The 21,240-nt window shown below is 24.3% G+C and overlaps 1 protein-coding gene across 1 annotated transcript in view; it reads right to left on the bottom strand.

Moving 5' to 3' along the window:
* Lgr1 (Leucine-rich repeat-containing G protein-coupled receptor 1) overlaps positions 1-21,240 on the bottom strand; it is a 132,893-nt gene that overhangs the window by 17,188 nt on the left and 94,465 nt on the right. The window contains exon 2 of the mRNA XM_067276873.1: positions 2,699-2,773. Within this exon, the coding sequence (XP_067132974.1) occupies positions 2,699-2,773 (75 nt within the window). The remainder of the gene's footprint in view (positions 1-2,698; positions 2,774-21,240) is intronic.

Raw genomic sequence — 21,240 nt, 5'->3', positions numbered from 1 at the left:
TTCCTATGGCATCCATGATGTTATATTTTTTCCATAATTGCACTAAACAAACATAGATTTAAAGAAAGTATATCTTTTTGCCACCTTCGTTCTCGAAAATAATCGTATGCCGTGAAAATTTGAATTGGCGTAAATTTTGAGCTTTTTTTAAGACTTCGAGCAGACCGCGTCATATTGAATCAGCGTTAATCGAGGCAGCGTTAAGCGAAGTCTTACTGTAGTATTATAATTCATTATCTCGTTTATTTTTTAGTACAGTAGAGACTCGTTAATCGGAACCCCGGTAATCGGAATCGCCGGTAATCGGCACGATTTTCAGTCGGACTGTGTCGTGCTGAATCGAACGTTTTTGATACTAAATTTACTTCTAAAGTATAATTTTCATGTTTTTATATACTTCAATATATTTATTTTGTTTGTACAAAATGCAGAAATAATTTTTAACGATACGATAGCCTCGATTATTATTATAAAAATTTTCGTTAGGCTTAAAATCGACGAAAATTCAACACGAAGCGACACGCAACGGAGAAAAATTTGAACATCGGACAGGTTAATATATTTTTTCGTACATAATCCGTAATCGGAACAAATCCCTAGTCTGAACAACCCCAGTCTCCAATTGATTCCGATTTTCGGTTCTCTACTGTATATACTATTTTATCAATACTGATGTTAATTGAAATGTCTAAATAAAATCAAATTATTTATTGGTATTGAATTTCTAATATAATGCGATTGTATTTTCAAATTGATTTATGATATGCTCTTAATGTTTGCTTTTTGCTTTGAGTTTACTCTGAATAGGCTAAACCTGTGAAAGCTTGTCCAACATGAATGGGGTAGAACATTACTGTTCAAACTGTCTACAAAAAATCTAAGGATCTGTATGGAATTCAAACCTGGGTTGCTCCTAATAATAATAATAATAATGAAATTCCCTTTTATACAGCTACTTTTCTTTTGGTCGTCTAACATGGACATTATGACTATGATTATTAACGGTGGATATTATATGGATCTCTGCCAATTAGCTGGAGACTATATTTATTATCTTGACATGATTAATGATAATTATTAATATACTTAAATATATTTTTTAAATGTTATATATTTCATATGAATTTATGAATATAGTATAAATTATTTTATATTTTCATACTTCTTTAAATGTTTTTTCTAGAATTTACATAACTGCGTTGATAGAAGAAACCAATGAGTCTGATTTATGATTCAGAAGAAATAAAAATTAGGAAGAGGAAGAAGACATCTCATAAACGCAAAACAATCTCACAAGATATCTAATGTTTCCATGTTAGATTTTGTTGTCAACGATTTCTTTGTCTATTTATTTATTTATTGTCATATCTGTATGATCAATTTATGCAACTTTCTTTAATTTTTTCGGTCTCATCTATCAAAGCTAATATATTGATTAGTCATTCACATTATTCACACGAACTCAATTTTATAGATTGAGTGACATGTATCTGTAAATATGTACTGTACATTATTAGTTCGAATGTAAGTATTGAAAGAACTATCAACTAATGTCAACTATAACCTATAGCATATATGGTAGATTTTATGTTATATATAACATATACCAAATGCATTAGTTTAAAATACATAGCGATATAATATATCGGTATGTAAGCCGTATGAATACTTCGCATGCGATCGATATGTATATGATACTACTGAATTATATGAATTTATAAAATGTTTGTATCATTCACATTCAATGGTTTCCAAAATTTATTTACATTATTCAATTTTACTTCCTCCACGTATCACTCAATGCCATTCATTTCCATCATTTTGATGAGTTTTTAATTTATTCAATGCTACATTACATTTTGCAAAAAAGAAAAGCAATTATACATTTCAAAACAGTTTCACTCTCTCCACAAATAAAGAAATATTTTTAGAATGAATTTAAATATAGAATTTTCTCCAGAGAATGTTTTAAAAAAGTTTAAAGTATTTCATTTCCTTATTCCTTCTCAACGTTTACTATTAATACATTTCATTATCGTTTCTTCATTTTTCCCTGGTGAATCTTTTTATCTCCTATTTTATATTCGCTACACTTTCACGAACAGTAATTAATTTCTTTTCTTTTTAACTTATAAAATAAAACAAATAAAATATAAACATTATTTTCTTTTTTTAGAGTTTAAAATAAATATATTTGCGTTATATTCTTGCTGTTTAAACATTTTTCTAAATTCGATTTTTTCAGAGTTATATATATCATTTACGACTTACAATATATTCTGCTGTAAGTTTTTTCTCGACACTTTCTTCTGTTAGCTATAACTGTGCGCTTCTTTCCCATTTTTCACACCCTTACATCCTTGTCGCATTCTCATCTCATCTATAAGATCTCTTTCTTGACTTGTCTCCAGCGATGAAACCTGACATTTTATTACTTTTAACTCATTCTTTTCAGTCCATATTTCATTTATCTTTTTGATATATAATTTTTAAATATTTCTAATATAAATTTATTATTTTTAATTTAACGACTAGCGAAGAATATTGTTAAGTATTGAAATTACAACTGAATTTATTCATTTTAAATCAAATATTTCTTCATTTGTGTTAAATATAATTATTAAAAAGTCGAATTTTTAATACATTTTTTTCGAAAAGAAATATAAAATAATTTTAAAAAAGAAAATAAAATCCTTACAAATCTCTTAAAGACGTGGAATATGATTCCAAAGATCCTTTTCTTAGTACTTCAATTGAAGCAGATATTATAGACCTAGAATAAAATAACTTTTGTTTGAATTCAGAAACAATCAAAAATATAACATTTTAATTAATTTTCTATAAAGAACATATTTTAAAATATTAATCAGGCTTTAATTAATTTTGAATTACAATTTTAAATATACATACAGTATATTTAATATTTTTTTAATATTAAAAATGTAACCTGTAACAAACGAACGCATAATTTAAAAATAAACAATTTTAAAACAACAACTATATTTTTTTATTATTATATTCAAACCCATGGAGATTATTTTAATCTATAAAAGCCAATCACGAGTATTTATTTACATAAGAACGTCTATATTATATATGAGTCAATATTGATCACAATGGAAAAAAACGAAAAGTTTCGATGAAAAGTTGCTAGTGAAATTCAATTTAATACAATATGTTCACTTTTCTATAGAAATATTACTATTTTTCTTTCACAAGTAATCGTAATTTTCTTTGACAAAAATAAGTTTGTCTGCTGATTTTTTTACTATTATTGTTTTTCTCAATAAATCGAATTATCACGAACTTTTTCCTTCGTATGTTTGTACAATATAAATAAAATTACTTCTATTTTATATGAAATTTATTTTAAATTTGTATATATATTTTTCTTTTTATGATTAAATAGAGAAGAAGAAACCAAAGCAAAAATTATTTATTGTCGTATTTACTTATAATAATATTATTTTCGTACGTAATAATTAAATTTCAAATTTTTATCATCCTCTAGTTGAAATTTATTACAACTATAAATAATTCGCGCTTTTGATTCTATTAAGAATTTTCAATTTATTATTTTTATAACCACAAAAAATTCACGGAATTTTAATATGAATTTTGATATATACAGAAGTTTTATAAAGTCTTATTTATAATTCTTTATTAAAATTCCCGATAATTTATTTCGGAGTCCAGAGAAAATGTTTATTAAAAAATATATTTATGACCTTTCTTTTTAATTCTTATTACGCTTATGGATAAGATAAAAGTTTTGTTACGACGGGATGCCCAAAGGATTTATAATGGCCACGTCATATTTATATTTAATGTATTCGTATCTAAAATAAAATTACCGTTTCATGTCATCAGCAACTCGAAAAAGACTTTATGTTTGCAAACTAGATTGAAACGTTATCATTTATAGCTGGAAGACCGAGTTTTGGCATTTCGAGTACTTCCGCAGAAAGCAATGGTCCGTTGATCCCTAAAGTAATTCAAATATACTCGATCATCCCATCCATCAATGCAAGGAAACTTATTTAAGAAAGTTCGATTTCGTAAATGTTCTGTTTTATTGGAATACAGATATTTAAAATGTCAAAAAGTGTTAAAATTTTGCAATCTCTTTTATAGTGTCAATGCATTGTGGCTAAATGCTTCTAAATTTATTTCTTTAAGCTTTAAATTATATATTTAATTATTATTATTAATATTCTCATTTTAAAATGAGAAATAGTTTTGTTGCATCTACATACTTGCATTAAAATTTAAGTTATTGATAGTTGCCATTAGAATGTTTTTGAACGTAAAATGTGAATTTTTGCTTAATTTTTCTTTAAAAGATTATAATTAAATAATATATAAAAGAAAATTTAATATATTATTTAAATTTAACTCGGAAAATTAATGAAAAATTCAAATTTGTGAATGAGATATACATTTTTGTTTTTCTTCTAATCAGAAATATTTTTATCATCACCTAAATGAAATCTGTATTTAAATTTACATGTTGTTCGTAATTTGGTAGCTGCTTCTTTTTACTTCAAGTTTTTTTTTTCATTTCTTTAATAGATCTTTTGTATATTTAATAGTATTCATTTTATGAAAAACTAAGAAATAAATTAAAATTTTAAAATAAAATATAATGCTTAAAATTAACTAAAACTATTTATTTTAAGCATAATTCTTTAACAATAATTAAAAATTTTCTTAGCATTTTCTTATTAAATAAACTTGATTATTACTCTGAAGTTTAAGAAATATACACCCTCATATAAACAGTTTTGTAAAAACACGTAAATGATCATATTATTTCTATGTATTTTTGTATATATCTAACTTATATAAATTGACCAACCAATTACACTTGTCGCTTTCTCAGATCGGAAAAATACCCTCCGGAAAATGTTGTCTGAAAGAAGCATTAGTTTCAAAGTAATTCAAAGCTTATGTAACTACGAGTATTATTTCATTTCATACTTTTGAATAGCTCTAGCAATTATGCGTTTCTATTTCTATTTCTAGCATTCAATCAAGGAATGAAGAAACTCTTCTTTCGTCCAAAACATAAAAAAAAGAAAAAACTTTTAACACAGTTTTCGAAATATTTTCTCTAAAAATGTTGCTCTCTTCGTTATTATGAATATAGTAACAATTAAAATGATATAAAACTAATTATAAAACAGGAACAATACAAGATAAATGCCAAAATATTTAAAAAATTTTATTTAAAATTAACGTTTTATTACTTTTTTTTAATCGTAATTACAAAGTTTGTTACTTTAAATAATACACTTTATTCCCTTCAATGTGTTTTGAAAAGATATTTGTTCTCATTAATGCAGTGTTCTTTTTATAAATTAGAATTATCCATTAGTAATGTTTAAGGCTTTATAAAATTTAGAGAGTCCTGAATTAATGCTTTTAATCATTACAGAGATTTTTTATAGCACACTCTTTATAACAATAGATATGAAATTTTAAAAAATCCTAATAGGATATCTATTAGGATTTTTTAAAATTTCATATCTATTGTTTTCGTTTTTCTTATTAATTTCTAATAAAAAATTTATTTCTTCATTTATTTGAATTAAAAATGCGTTTTTAAAACATTTAACAACAAAGCTATAATGTTTTTAATGAATTAATTATTCATATTCAACTTTCTTGAATTCATTAAAGTTTCTACAAACTTGAGTATAAATAAGAACAAAGGAATTTTTGCAAATGTCTGTATTAGTATGTGTTTTAAACACAAATTAATACTCTTTCATGTAAATTTTATTGTTAGTGATGCTTAAAATAATAATATATTAAGTGAATAAGAATGAAAATTTTATAATTTAATAAATTTAATTTTTAAAAATTTCGAATAAAAATAAATATATATAATATATATATAATATATTAATATAATAATTATAAAATTATTATATATATAATATATATATATATATTATTTTCTAATATTTTCTAATAAACCTTTTAAAAATTTTTAAATAAATTTTGTCTTGTTTTGAAATTAATAAAATAGAAGAATAGCATCTTATAAGAACTTAAAATAAATTTTTAAAATGTAATTTGATCATTTTCTTGATTCGAATATCAAGGAAACTATAAAATTTTAAGCAAATTATTACTAAAAAATAAATATTTACTTGAATAAAGGAAGTATGTTATGTTAAAATTAAAAAGTATAAAAATTTTAAAATTCTTCTTCACAAAATATATTTATATTTTAAAAAGTTCTTACTAAAATATTTTATATCGTTATTCAGAATTTTACATACAACATAGAGATTCCATTACTTATATATTATTGCAAAACAATAATTATAAAATAAGTTAGGAATGGACAGATATTAGAAATTTTGAAACTTTTCTACATATAATATATAAAAAATGTTTTTTCCACAGACACACTGGTACTTTAATTGATAAACAAGGTGATCATAAAGTCTTTCCCTGATTACAAACATTTATTGTGCAAAAACTATGATAGATACTGTATATGATTTGTAGCATAATTTAGGTTAATTGCTATGATTTTTCTGTAATGTTTGTAATTAGGAAAATATTAAATACTTGTAATCAAGGAAAGACTATAATCATCCTGTATTATGTTTCTTTATTACGTTATATAACTTTCATATTTATTAAATTGATATTTTCTCTTATCCCAAATATGTTGTTAAACTGTAAAATAAAAATACTGATTTTTTTCTATATTCAGAGAAACATTTATAAGACTGTAAAGATTTATTAAAATATCTATTAGATTTGAACAAAATAATGTAAAATACTCTGTAGTAAACAGTTTTGTTATCATTCCTTTTGGTAAATTTTAAATAACGGTATATATAATGTATAAAAATAAAGTATATTTTGTGGAATGCAAAAATATAAAAATTATTTTTGTAATTTAATTGTTTAGTTTCAGAAGTAACTATAAAATTTTTTCTAAATTTTACGATAATGGCATGAAAGTTTAAAAATACATCTGATCTTATAAAATATTTACATATTAAAACATCATTTATTTACATATACAAGATGGGTCAAGATGATAGGGAAATCTCTTGGTGAATGGTACAGGTGATTGTAAGTAAAAAACTTTATATAAGCACGGGTATTATTTCCTGCAATTTTGGAAATACAACTGTATGAAAGTTGCTCACTATAACAATAATAATGAATGATAACAAATACTCAAAAACCGAATCTTACACTGTTTCCAGGAGATGATGCGACGAGACTCGAATTTTGTGTTTTAATTAGGGAGTGGTCATCACCGCTAACTCAGAGAAACGACTCGAATTGTAAAGGGTATTGAGATTCAGAGTTCAAGTTTTGAGCATTTGTTTTAAGTGTAACACACGTGTCATTCATTATTATTGTTATATTGAGCAACTTTCATACAGCTCCGAAACTACTGAAAGTAATACAATAATACCCTTGTTCATGTAAATATTTTTGCTTACAATGATAGACACTATCGTTTTCCAAGATATTTCTCTCTCCTCTTGACTCATCCTGTATACACATACAATATATTCTCGTAAACAGTTACTGAATAAAATATGGAAGCAACCTCAACGTAAACAACCCAATACTTTTTTTTTGCAATTTTACTAAAAAATCGATTTTCCAAATTTAAATTTTATTTTATAACACGAAGAAAATATGTATTTATAGTTGCATTTTTTATAAAAAGTACTTTTTGTCTTTTAGAAACTAAATTCTTTAAAAGCTTTCCTTTTTCTCTTGTGTTTCATAGTTGGAATGTAAAATAAATAGATGTAGGCCTAATAACATGATTATAATTAAAAACGCATAACAGCGCAAACGCGCAACACAAATTAAAAGATTTCAACAACTTTTCCAATGTTGCAATAAAACATAACAAAGAAGTCTTCTATAGATAACACAGAATAAAACTGTTTCAAGTTTTATATTGTACATCAGTTTCATTCATATCTTTCTCTTCTTTTTAAGCTAATTATAAAAATACTTGATACTGTTTATATGGATAACGTTATTTAAACAACCCAAAGCAAAAATATGTTGCTAAATTGTTAGAATAAAATTCAATATTTAACTATTTAAACCTATATATAAAAGTATACCTAACGATTTATTTTTAGATAATTATTAAAATCATGAAGGACTTTAATGGCTAAAGCAATATAAATTACACATTACATGGATAAATTACAAATACATAAAAGATACAAAGTGCCAAAGACATTTTGTATCTTCCATATATTATATATATATATATATATAAAGTAAATAAAAAACTTAATAGAAACTACTTGCCAATATATTGAAATAATTTATATTATGATAATATATGCATTAAATATTGAAGGGAAGAAATTCTGAATTAATGTAATGAGTATTTTTAATGAATACTTAAGAAGAAATAGCAAAATTATGATTATCTGAAAGTCATTTCGGCTCTCTGATCTGATTCTACTAACTTTCACAATCTACCAATTCCTAAATTAAATTATAATCTTGTGCATTAATAAAACTTTAATGATTTCCTGGATTTCATACATTCGTCTCGTAAGTACATTATGTCAACAAAATTATTTTTTAAAATCAAATTATAACAAAATCTTTATTTAGATAAATTATTTAGTTTATTTAGATTATAAAATTCAAAAAGTTCTTACAATTTTAAATATAATTAAATTAATTTCTATTTAATAATCATCATTAATTACAAATTATGTAAATATTTAAATAATTTAGAATATATTGTTAACAATTCAAATTGAATTTCTGTTAGAAGCATCTAAATTCACTTTAATAATTTGGTTACAGTCAGATCAAATATAACTTAAAATATATTTATTAAATTTTTAATTTTATTTTGATCAATTTTTATTTATTTTGATATTATAAAATATATTTTCTGTTTCGGACTCGTTTAATAAGTTAGCATATCGCATCGCAAATAAATAAAAATTTTAAATTAAAACTATTATAATACGAAATATTAAACTTGTACAAGATGTAGCCTTAATAAAATACAGTAGACTCTCGTTATATCGCACTTGTCGGGAGACAAAGAAAAAGAGCGAGTACTAAAAATTCCGGGATTTTACTAAACAAATTATACGTGTTGTAGAATCTCTATCCTCTATTCTTTCATCAGCAACTGTTTCTGATATAAAATAAGCTTAGTTTTTCAGTACGGAATTTTATTCGTGGTTATATCGTATTAATTGACATTTATGTAAACATCGATACCACGAACCTATTTAGCATTATTGTTTCTTTAACAATTCTTGACAAATTTATTGTTTAACCTGCAGTGGTAGTTTCAAGGACAATGATGGGAATAAAATACTGCATTTTGTTGCAAAAAGAAATTCAATGGCAATTGGTAATTTAAAATTTATTGACTCAAGTGCTTTTAAAATTTGGGAAACCAAAAAAACAAAAAAAAGCGCGATATATCCGAATCCTCGATATAACGAGTGACTACTGTATTTGAAAATTATTACGGAGAATTAGTTTTAATGTTTTCATTTTTATTGATCGTAAAAGAAATTATAACCATTTTGTTAATAAATTCCTATCAAAGAAAGTTTAATTGCAGTTTTGGCTCTATGCATATTTATTGATTGATAATACATTATCGATCTGTTCTGGCAGCAAATGTATTTAATATCCAGAAGTGATTTTTTTTTCTTATTGACCAAAAGCACATAATTCCGAAGCTACAACTGGACACAATCCTACTACAGACACATCGAATGTTTTGATCGAGAGACAGAGTCAACAAAAGTATGTTGACATATTAATCCAAAAATATTTCCAAGAAACATGACGAGAATCGATTCTGTTCAAACGAACATCCAACTCATTTCCAATTATTAATTGCTTAATGCAAATGAATTCTGAAAACGGGATTTAAAACTTTTAATTCTAGCTTAATTAATGTAAGTATGCAATATTATGTAATTGATGTATGTGATAAAATTTCTGAAGCAGAAATTTAGTTTTAGTAAATTAAAATATTTAATGGGACTTATTTAAGTATATGACTTATATATACAATTCTTATTAAAAGCTATATTTAATTAGAATGTCCATCAGATAAATTTGTTAATGGAAATAATCTTTTTTGAAATTTTAATCATTTTGTTCAACTTTCTCAAAATTAAAAAACATCAAATTTATTTATTTTTTTAAATAAAAAATTTTAATAAATGCTAAGAAAATAATAATTATAAAATTTTATAAATATCTTTTGATTAAACGTAAAGAAAATGAGTGTGTTTTCAAAGAACCAGTTAGTTTCCTCATCTACATATTTAGTGTTTTTGAATTTTAATAAAGAAAATATAGTTTCTTCAATCTACAGGGAAATCAGAGTGAATTAAGATGGAGTAATATGCGCTTTTCTTAACATATAAAAAGTTCCTATAACATATAAAATAATTTTAAAAAATATTGGTTAACACTTATTTAAAATAAAATTGAAATTTATTAACGAACTAGTTTTATTTTTAAATGCACTAATTGAAACTCTTTAAAGATATTTATAAGTGTAATTTAAATATTGACAAAAAATTCAAGTCCATAGCGCGTAATTTTGTCAATTAAAAATGTATTTATTTTTTTAGGAATTTGAATAGAATCTTAAACTTGTTATTAAATTCAAATGATATAAAGTAAAATAAATGACGGTATTTTATTAACTTCGAAAATTCTGTTTCAGTGAATTAGCATTAAAATAGATTTACAGAAAAATCGACGCAACTTTTGTGAAATTGTAATATCTGCAAATTTCTTTTACTAATGGAAGAAGTAAATAATAAAAGATACGTTTAACAAAAGTGTGTGTACTTATATATAAGTATTTATAAAAATATTTTCAATTTTTATCTTTTTACACAATCTCAACTTATTACTTTTTATCATGTAAAATTATGTTTCATTAAAAATTACAGTCTATAATAAATGCTACAATAATGATAATATGGCTTACTAAAATTACATAATAAAAGTAAACGATGCCAGAAATATTTTTAATATATTTTTTTCCTATTTTTGTCTGTAAAGAGATACGTAATGAATCACCTATATTTTCATTTTTTATAAGCTAAAAATTTTTAAAATTTACAATAGATTTGTCGCTGACAAAATGCAAGCAAACAGTAATTTATTATAAAAATTCTCTTGTCTTAATTTTAATAATAAAATGGATAAATTCTCTATCTAGTCTGAGACAAATGTTACCCATTGTTTAATATATGCCAACATTCAAAAAGATTTAGTTTAGTTTTTATACTTTTTCCCCTACACTTTCTTAATTTAAGAGATTTATATTTTTAAACATAAGATTAATTGTCATCTGATTTCAAATAATAAGAACTACAAGTTAGAAAATAGACATAAAATTTGAAATGAGAAGTATTGATTTATTACTAATGTGGGATTATTCTTTAAATAGTAGTATTGTCTTCTAGTATGGTTCGTAAGTTTTACTGGAACAATAAATATAATTAGGCGATAGGCTTGCATGTGACTAACGAAGAAAGTTATCCTATAATCTTATCTAATGTAAAGAATGAGCTAAACACAAAGTAAAATTTTGTAAAAAAGAAATGAACTTGCCACATGTTTTCAAGTATCTATTATTATCTATTATCTATTATTGCAAATAAGATGTTTCTATCCCAAAGTGCCCACCAATGGCCAAGTGGACAAAACTATTGAACACTGACGATTGGTCGCGGATTAGCGCCTCACCAACGAGCTTACCACGTTGAAATTTCTTGGATTTTCTTCACGTGTTTAACATGTAAATAGGAGCCAATTTATCATAAAAAGTCCTCTCGGAAGACATCCCCTTGGCATATCGCCCATGTGTTGAGTTGCCTTATTCCACCAAACCATCTATCTCAACGGAAAAAAAACTTTGTCTTTATATAATTTAAAATTTTCATATAAAATTGATATAAAATAATTTTGTTTATTTTAAGCCTAAATATTTTCAGAAGCGTTATGTATAAGGTAGAGATATTCTGTTAATTGATTTTCATCATAAACATTTTCATAAAGAAGAAAATTATAATAATAAATTTAAAATTATGGAAATCCTATCAATATAATTCTCAATCAATTCAGTTCATTTCCTGAGCAAATCAAATGAATTATCATAAAGAAAAATACAGTTTCGACTTTATTTCATTCTGCAATGTTCATACAAACTTATAAATAAATAATTCATATATTTTATCATTCAAGTGGACTACAGCAAATGGGATAAGTTCGATTTTAATATTCAAAAGCAATATTCTTTTGTAATAATTTGCATGAGAGCATTATAAACAAATACAGTACTTTTAAAGGTTCCGAAACTTGCAATTTCGATCAACACTATTGGGAAATGAGTGAGAAATAAATAAATAAAAAATTGACTAAATATATCTTTTTAAAAAAGAAGCCACATATTTCAAAGCCTTAACTCAAACGATATCTTACAAGATTTACATCCTTATAACTGTGAATTTTGATGAAAATTCCTACTAGATAAAATGGTTATTCCTTAAAGTATTGATGTTTCTGATCTCAAAACTCATTTAAAAGTTTGTTCAAAACTCGATTTAAAAATTTGTTCTCATAACTAATATAAAATAGAAATTGTATGTAGTTTAAATTTTATTTTAATAAGCAACAAATTCATTTTTCAATAATTTAATTTAATAAATATTTTATTATTATTTCGAAATTGTTTTCATTTCAGCAAAAATTAAAGAACCCTTTAATAATTATTAAAATTAAAATAAAAAATTGTCTAAAGTTCAAATATTTTAAACTAATTAATTTTAAAAATATATAAAATTTATGTTAAATTTTAAATTGCTTAGTTATTGTTTAAGCAATTTTATACATTTTATTATATCAAATACTGTAGAATAATTGCAATTATTCATACTCATCGTTTGAATAATTAGTAATTTAGTATTTAATTTATGAATTAATAATTTCAATGGATATAATTTACTACTCCGATCGTTTGTATTACAATATCTATTAGTTTTAAAAGTGTTTATAACTTAGAGATCAGATTCTGTGACCAGAAAAAGTCCAAAAAATAGCAGAAAAAAATTTCAAAATTAGCAAAGAGTAGTAAATTCAAAAATATATCTTTATTGTTAACCCGTATTACAAAGAATAAAAAGAGAATGAGCAGTTAAGTAGACTTCTATAATTCCTTTACTGTTTTAATTTCCTGTTTATTGTACTTTTAATAAATAGAATAATGTAATACTTTATTATATTTTTATTATAATTTATTTTATAGCAGTCTTTTAATTTAGGTTGAAGTTACTATTATAGCGAACTACTGTATACATTTTGCGTTTTTTTAGGTCAATTTTTTAAGATTTCTTAATGTCAACTGTTGTTAGAGGTAAATACCAGCAACAATGTTTGGATTACATCTAACCTTACATACTCTAAGCGGGTCGAAAATCTCAAGAATTTTTTGGAAGTTGGTTTGTCCCGGACATATCTTCTTCGTCCCTCACCACCCGATTGAGGTGAGGAAAGGAGACGATTTTTAGTAACTCAACGATGGATTTACTAAAAGTGTCCTCTTAGTGTGCACAGGCGAAAAGAATGAAAAAAAAGACGTTGCATCTTCTCCTACATAGTACTATATTATAAAATACTGTAATGCAGTTTTGTATCCAACATTTTTCCAAATAAATCTTAAAATTTTTCAACTAAAGCTTACTTTCTGTTCTGAGAGTTTGTGACAATCGTTCTTGAACTTGACTTTATAAAGACCAAATTTTAAAACTTCCTTACATTTTCTAAATTGATAAGCATTCCATTTATGTTCGTACTTTAAAATTTCCCATATCTAGGATGATATCCATATATTTGGCAACATTGCACTGAGAATATTATATTCGTTAAATTAGGGCTATCAAACTGTAAACTGACGTTAACTCCTTTCTTTGAAAGATTGCTTTTAAAATATAGAAATTTACAAGTTTTCTATATGAAAATTTTCAATTTATTTAGTGTCTAAAGTAACAATAAAATAGAAAAATAGCGAAGTAACACAATAGACTTATTTAGAAAGACTTTAGAATAATGCTAGGTAAAAATATGTTATGAGGCAAGAAAAAAGTAGCCATTGCTACTTTTTCTTGCTCTATAACTAAGGCAATTAATTATCAAACAAAAAAAAAACACTATTTCATAGAAAATTGAAGATGTAATAGATTTTAATATATACAATTCAAAATTAAGAATAAAGCTGATACATTTAATTATATTACGAATTGAATATGTGAGAAAACAAATTTACTTACTAAAAGCAATAAAAGCTTAGAAGATTCTGAGAAAATACCTCCTTAAATACACGAATAATCGATTAGTGACAACCACAAAAGCAATCTGCTATCAATAATTCCATGTCTACAACTGCTACAAGCTGTTATGTTGCATTCCAACGAGTTTTGCAACACAATAATTATGGTACACATCAGTTTATATTTTTTATTTTTCAGAAGACAATACATAAACAGTATCTATTTTCTAATTTTCAAGTTATTTAGATCTTAACACGAAATACACTTACACAGAATTTAATAATTTAAGCATATTTTTATCGTCGTACGTAAACTGATATCTATAGGCTCATCGAGATATTTGTACTTATCTGGGAAGTAATCTGAAATATAATTCTTTCAGTTTCTTTAAATTTATTAGGGGATTAACTTTTTCTAATTTTCAGTTAGCAAAAGTCGAGTAAAAATATTCCATGACTAACACACACGCTCTTCACTAGTAAAGAAAATGATAAAATAATTATTTTCAACAGAGATTTTATGTTAATGATTATAAAAGACAGAGGATCTTGTTTCTGTTGAACAGAGCTTATAAGAATCGACTATTTTTGCTGTTAAAAAATGCGCTTAAATATTTTGATAGCTTTTCACTAAAAAACAAAAATAAAAAAGTAAAAATGATGGATAATAGAATATTTCTAGTGATAGAAAATTTTTCTTTCTTACAAATAATTTTAAATGTTGAATATACTAAGTCGCGGAAAAATCTTTTTTTCTTTTCTTAATTTAACAAATGATTACAGGCTTTTTGTATAGTTTTAAATTACGTTCGTTAAACAATAAACTGCCTTTTTTATACATTAAAATATAAACATTTCAATTACAGTAAATTATAATTTATGTTAAGTACTACATAATTAAATCTGATAGCAAATTAATAAACTTACAAAAAAACTCATACTTTTAAATAATGAAAATGAAGTCTTTATGTAATTTGTTGTAGGAAAAAAAAAAGAATTTATGAAGAATCGAAGAATTAAGTTTTTCACGAAAAACTAAATAGCGAAACTTTCATAATTCGATTTGACCATTTTAAATTTTAAGTGATCTAATTTTCTTTGACGAGTAAATGCAATTTACTGATTTTTTTTAAAAAGAAAGAAGAGCAAATTTTATTTAATAAAATGTTTTTATATATTTAAAAGTATTTCTAACATCTTAAAATGTTCAGCGATAATGTAAGGAGCGAATTTATTTCATCCAAAGCTTTTAACTCTTCAGTTGTGTTATATAGAACTACTCAAAGTTCAAGAAAAGAATTTTATTTACATCCTCTTATGGAGAATTTATGACAGATTTTATAATGATATATAGTGATAGTTGAAACGTGGTGTACTTTTATACTTATTTATATAAGTACTTTTCCATCATTTATCTTCAGATCTGACGTAACGTTTTTATGATACAGTACAACAGATTGAAGTGACAATTTGCTACAGAAGATTCACACTCTGCTGTGAATAATAAGATATTAGTAACTTTTCTTTTTTGCAAGCTTATAGAAGTGATTCAACTGTCTGACATAAACTACTTATAATATTTTTACATTTCAAAAAATTTAGAACTTATTATTTATTTCGATTTTATTGCTTACATTATTTTAATTTATAATAAGTTTTTCAGAAAAAAGTATATATTATTTTAGATTAACAAAATAATATACTGTATATATATATATATATTTTAAATATATATATATTTATAAAAATAAAATTAATAGAAAATCTAAATGTTAATTTGCATAAATAGTACTATACTTATTTTATTTTATAGCTGCAATAATAGCTTAGTGACCTTCTACTTAACAATGAAATGTTTAATTTCAAGTAGTAATATTTAACATTGTAGCCAAAATTATAGTGGTCTAAACCGTTTTATTGCCTATTTAAGTATTCCTCGACATTCTGAAGCAGGACCTTAATCGACTTTTTAAGTTTTTACTTCAGTTAAACGTTTGAAAATTTCTTAATGTTCCAGTAATGAGATGTAGAATTATCTGTGAAAATCACTATTGTCTTTTGTAGTACTATTGAAATTTTCATGTCACCGTGAAAAAAAGCTGAAGACTAAAACAGATTTATTAATATATATTTTTGAGGCAAGTCGTGTATAAAGTTAATTCAAATATCAACTTTTATAATAAGATCATTAATGATATTATTAAATATTAAAAGTCAAGATTAAAATTTTGAGAAATTTGACTCCCCCTTTTTTCTCTAAAGTTTATAAATGTTTTTAATTGACGATGTCCTTATAGAATACTGTAGAGTGAATAAAAAAATAAAGTTTATTGTTTCAAAGAATCTCAATCTGCATATATGAAACACTGTCATAGATAAAAGGAGTTCGTAACAAATTTATATGATAAAATTGACATGCAAATACTATAGATAGAAAGTGGATGATGTGTGCTTACAACAAATCACCTGTTGAACGAACCACTCCCTTGTTAGATAATTATCGTCCAGATCATCATTCGGTTATCTATTCTTTTCTTTTGTATTATGATAATGCCAAAAGTCACACCGTCTACAGAAGCTGACATTTAATGCAATTTATTATAATGGAACCGGATCTAAAGCGGATTTCCGATAATCTACGATTAATTTGAATGATTTACTTCGTTGTATAGATAAGTTATGCGTAATGGTGGAAGAATAGAAATTGTCTAATTAATCAAATTTAAGTTTTACTTTCTGTAATTTAAATTGATTAATGTTAATCACAATTTATTAAATATTATTTTTAAAAAGATTAATATCGAGCCACGTAATATCGTTTTTCTTCTTATTTCAATTTTGTAAGATGAAAGTCTATCGACTTCAATCATCAAGATTGACCTGAACTCGATATTTTTAGGATAGTGTTTTCGAAAAAGGAATTTCAAGAACTTTAAACGTTCATAAGCCATGAATTTTATTCAGATAAAGAAAAAATTTAAGTTTATTTCTTAACAGTAGGAAATTTTATGATTGATGTAAACATATACTAATGAAGTAGACTCTAGCCACTTTAAAATGGTACTTCTCTGTATCAAAGATTTTTAACTTTATGTTTTTTTTCCCCTCATAAAAACCATTTCAAAAAATAACACAATAAACAAATCATCTTATAACATTCATTTCACTTACACTAATTTAATTAAATCTAAAATAAACTTATTGCTTATTATGTAGTATAATAATCGTTATCTAAATAATTATATAAACGAAATTAATATAATAATAAATTAATTAAAATAATGAAATATATGTACTTATAACGAAAATTAAACACTTTTAACATAATTAAAATAAATGCTTTTTAAAAGAGCTTTAGAGAATTTTTAAAGTTATAATTTAATCAACAAAGAACAATTATATATTAGTATTATGATAATTTTATCACAAAGTCATACGCTAAAATGGCCTAGAAAATTATATATTGCCTGTGTATATTGTTAAATAAAATATAAATTTATTAAAAATATAATCAGTAATCGCATTTGGAAAGTTTAAAAAAATGGTATAAAAAACATCATTTTCTTGAATCTAGAAATATTAATAAGCTGTGTTGTTAAATATCATTTATGCTTATTGAAAACCCATATATCATATTATATATATAGCAGTTTCAACATTTAAAAACTTCTTATTATTTCTCTACATTAAAATCTCGATAAATTATCTTCAAAGTTCACAGATTATTCACAAATTAATTGTGTGAACTAACTCAAGTGTTCTCATTAAACTTAATGTGTTCTAACAATAAGTAGTTTAACAAAAGAAAACAAATGATGATTGCGGTATCGCACTTAATTTATACATTAGGAAGCGCTAACTTTCTACAAAGTTTCGTTTTTTCCCCCCTAGAAAGTTTTTATTTTATAATTACTGCTGATAATTTATTATTATAAAATAATGATACTTTGAATTAATGAATGTTTCTTAATGATATGCTAAGATATTCTTGGACTATGTCCGGATGTAAGAGAATCGATTTAAATTTTTAAAATATATATAATTAGTTTATGTAAATATCAAAATCTCAAGTTTAACATCTTACAGAATACGATACGATAATTTAATTACGTAAAAAAACAAAAATATTTTGCTATAATTGTCAATAAGGATTTCTAAAATTTCTTAGTTGGCATTTAAACGATTTTAAATTGAAAAGATAAAACTAATTAAAAATAATTCTAAAAACCCGAAAATTCCCAAATTGAATTGATTTGATATTTTAGGAGTTTTAAAAAGTTTCTAAGGAAAAAAAAAAAATTCCCAAGTGAACGGAGCGACCATTAGCACGAAGCACCAAATTGTTTGCTCTAAAAACAGCAGAAAGTTACAATTGCTTTCTCTCAGAGTGATGCTGGGTCAATTGAGAAAGACGGATGAATCCTTTTTAAATGGACTGCGGTGAAATACGAGAAGAATTAATTCTACTTAATAATAGAATCAGTTCATTAATTCGGGTAAACTCACTTATGTTCTACTTAAATCAGTTAACCCATATGTGTTCCACGTTTAATCTAAATTACAATCACTTTCGTAACTGCTATTCATGTTAAAATATTTATTCTAGTCCATAACTTCATTCGGTTTTATTTATCCAGAAAAAAAATAAAGCGAAAAAAACGTGGAATAAATTAAATGAATAAGCTTATCGATTATAGTTATTTTTAGATAATTATTTCTTATTGTGTAAGTGGATTTTTCGAGATTTTAATGGCGATTTAATATTAAGCATTAATTAGGAATTCCTTTGGATGGAAAAATCTGGTTATTTTGATTAAAATTCGTGTTTACTTTTTTTGTTCCGTTTTTAATTGGATCTAAACTCATTTCGTAAAGGGATTTATATTATCAAAAGAAGTGCATTTTAAAAACACTCGGCTAGGCTAACAGAACTGATATTTAACGGCACATATCTCGTAAAATTTCTAGTATCCGAGCACTTTATTTATTACAAGTCAAAGACAAGATAAATACAAGAAAAAAAGTCAAAACTACTGAAACAAATTATTACAGAATAATATATCGACAGCGTTATATTGTTCACAGAAATATTAATAGTTTAAACTTATCTCGTCTACTAGTACTTTATCAATTAACAGGACTTATTATACTGGATTTATGGATGCAACAATTAGGTCTTACAGATCAGAAATAATATTGTTCATTTAAATCATGCTGCATCCATAAATCCAGTATAATAAGTTCTGTTAATTGATAAAGTACTAGTATACGAGATAAGTTTAAATTAAGTTAAGGACACAAAGGCATATTAATTAAATATTAATAGTTCTTTGTACAATTAATCATTAAAAGTTGGAGAAGAGTCATAAATTTCTATTCTTTTTGATTTAGCATTTATTTTCTGAATCTTGTTTCTTAGATGTGACATTAGAAATATTTATTCGGCTCTCGATACACTTCTGTGAACGATAGTTTCCTGTTGATGTTGCAGTTAGGCAGGATGTCCTCGACATGGATGTATTGTTGTTGATATAGAAGATTTCGACCTAAAAGGATGTGTTTACTTTCCGTGTAAAGCAGTAAAAATTTGGAACATATAACATGTATAGTATTTAATGAATAGAATTAGTTAACAATTGACATAAAATATCCTTAAGATCGCTATTGTTAAACAAGTCAATAAATTTAAAATAATCTATTAAATACCATGCTTAACATGGTTATATCTTTTCTGCTTTATCTTAAAAGTATTTGCTCATTACTTTTATACCAATAAAAATTTTATTGATGTAAATTCTGTCGAAAAATTTAATTAAACGAAGCTTAAACAAGAATGCATTTTTACAGCGTGTTTCAAAGTACAAATACAAAGTATACACGTCATCGATCTTTAATCTTTTATTGGAAGATCCTGTTTCAGTGGGCCATTTATTAGTCCTCATTTTAAACAAGTCGAGAATGTATTGGAATATTTTCAAAATTTCACTTCCAAATTACTATAGTTTATCTGTTTTGATATCGAATATCTAAGAATATATGTAACAACGGAAAAATATTACCCAATAGACAATTGACTATGGCATTTACTGTAGATATTTTGTGTAAAGTGTTATAATAAGTTTGAAAGTTTACTGAATTTTTCTTTTTATATTCGTAAATTTACAGTATTATCTTTCCTGTAATAAAAATAAACCACATTCTTTCTTTCATAGACTTTATTTAATTTCTTTTTCGAGTACTTCCTGTTATTTTGTAGTTAACTACGAACAAAATCCTACAAATAGAGATTGTTTTATTGGTAGAAAAAGTTGTAATTTAAGTAGAACTATATCTTATCCGTTTTGTTGAAAAGTTCTGATCGATAAAAATGTGAAAATTTCAACCCAGATTCCATTTTCAACATCTTTTTCCTGTCCCTTTTTTATTGAAAAAAATAATGTTTGTGGATCATAAGTGCTATAAACATTTATCTTTTTCTTTCGGTTTTATATTTATTTATCATCTCCTCTAAACTTTAGGTAATAAATTTTATAAATATTTCTTAAAATAATATCAAATTTGGTAATGTAATTGAACTGAATTTTCATTATGAAATTTTGAAATATATATATATTTTTTTAAATAAATAGATTGAATTTAAAATCAATAATTTTTTATTTTTCACTAGAAATGGAAAATCGTTTGTGATCAGTTAATTACAGGTAAAATCACATTGAAATATTGAATAGAATTTTTCCTATAATTAACATTTTAGAGATAACAATTGAAGTTTATCAACTCATTAACACAAATACTATCATTACTTTCCATTTCATTTGTAATAAATGTTAAAAATTTGAAATTCCATTTCACAAAACTGGATAGATTCTAGTGCATTGAGAAAAATCGAT

The sequence above is a fragment of the Centruroides vittatus genome, unplaced genomic scaffold (genome assembly GCF_030686945.1).
Source record: "Centruroides vittatus isolate TY-2023 unplaced genomic scaffold, ASM3068694v2 contig_717, whole genome shotgun sequence".
Classification (NCBI taxonomy): Eukaryota; Metazoa; Arthropoda; class Arachnida; order Scorpiones; family Buthidae; genus Centruroides; species Centruroides vittatus.
This window is presented reverse-complemented; position numbering and strand designations above follow the sequence as displayed.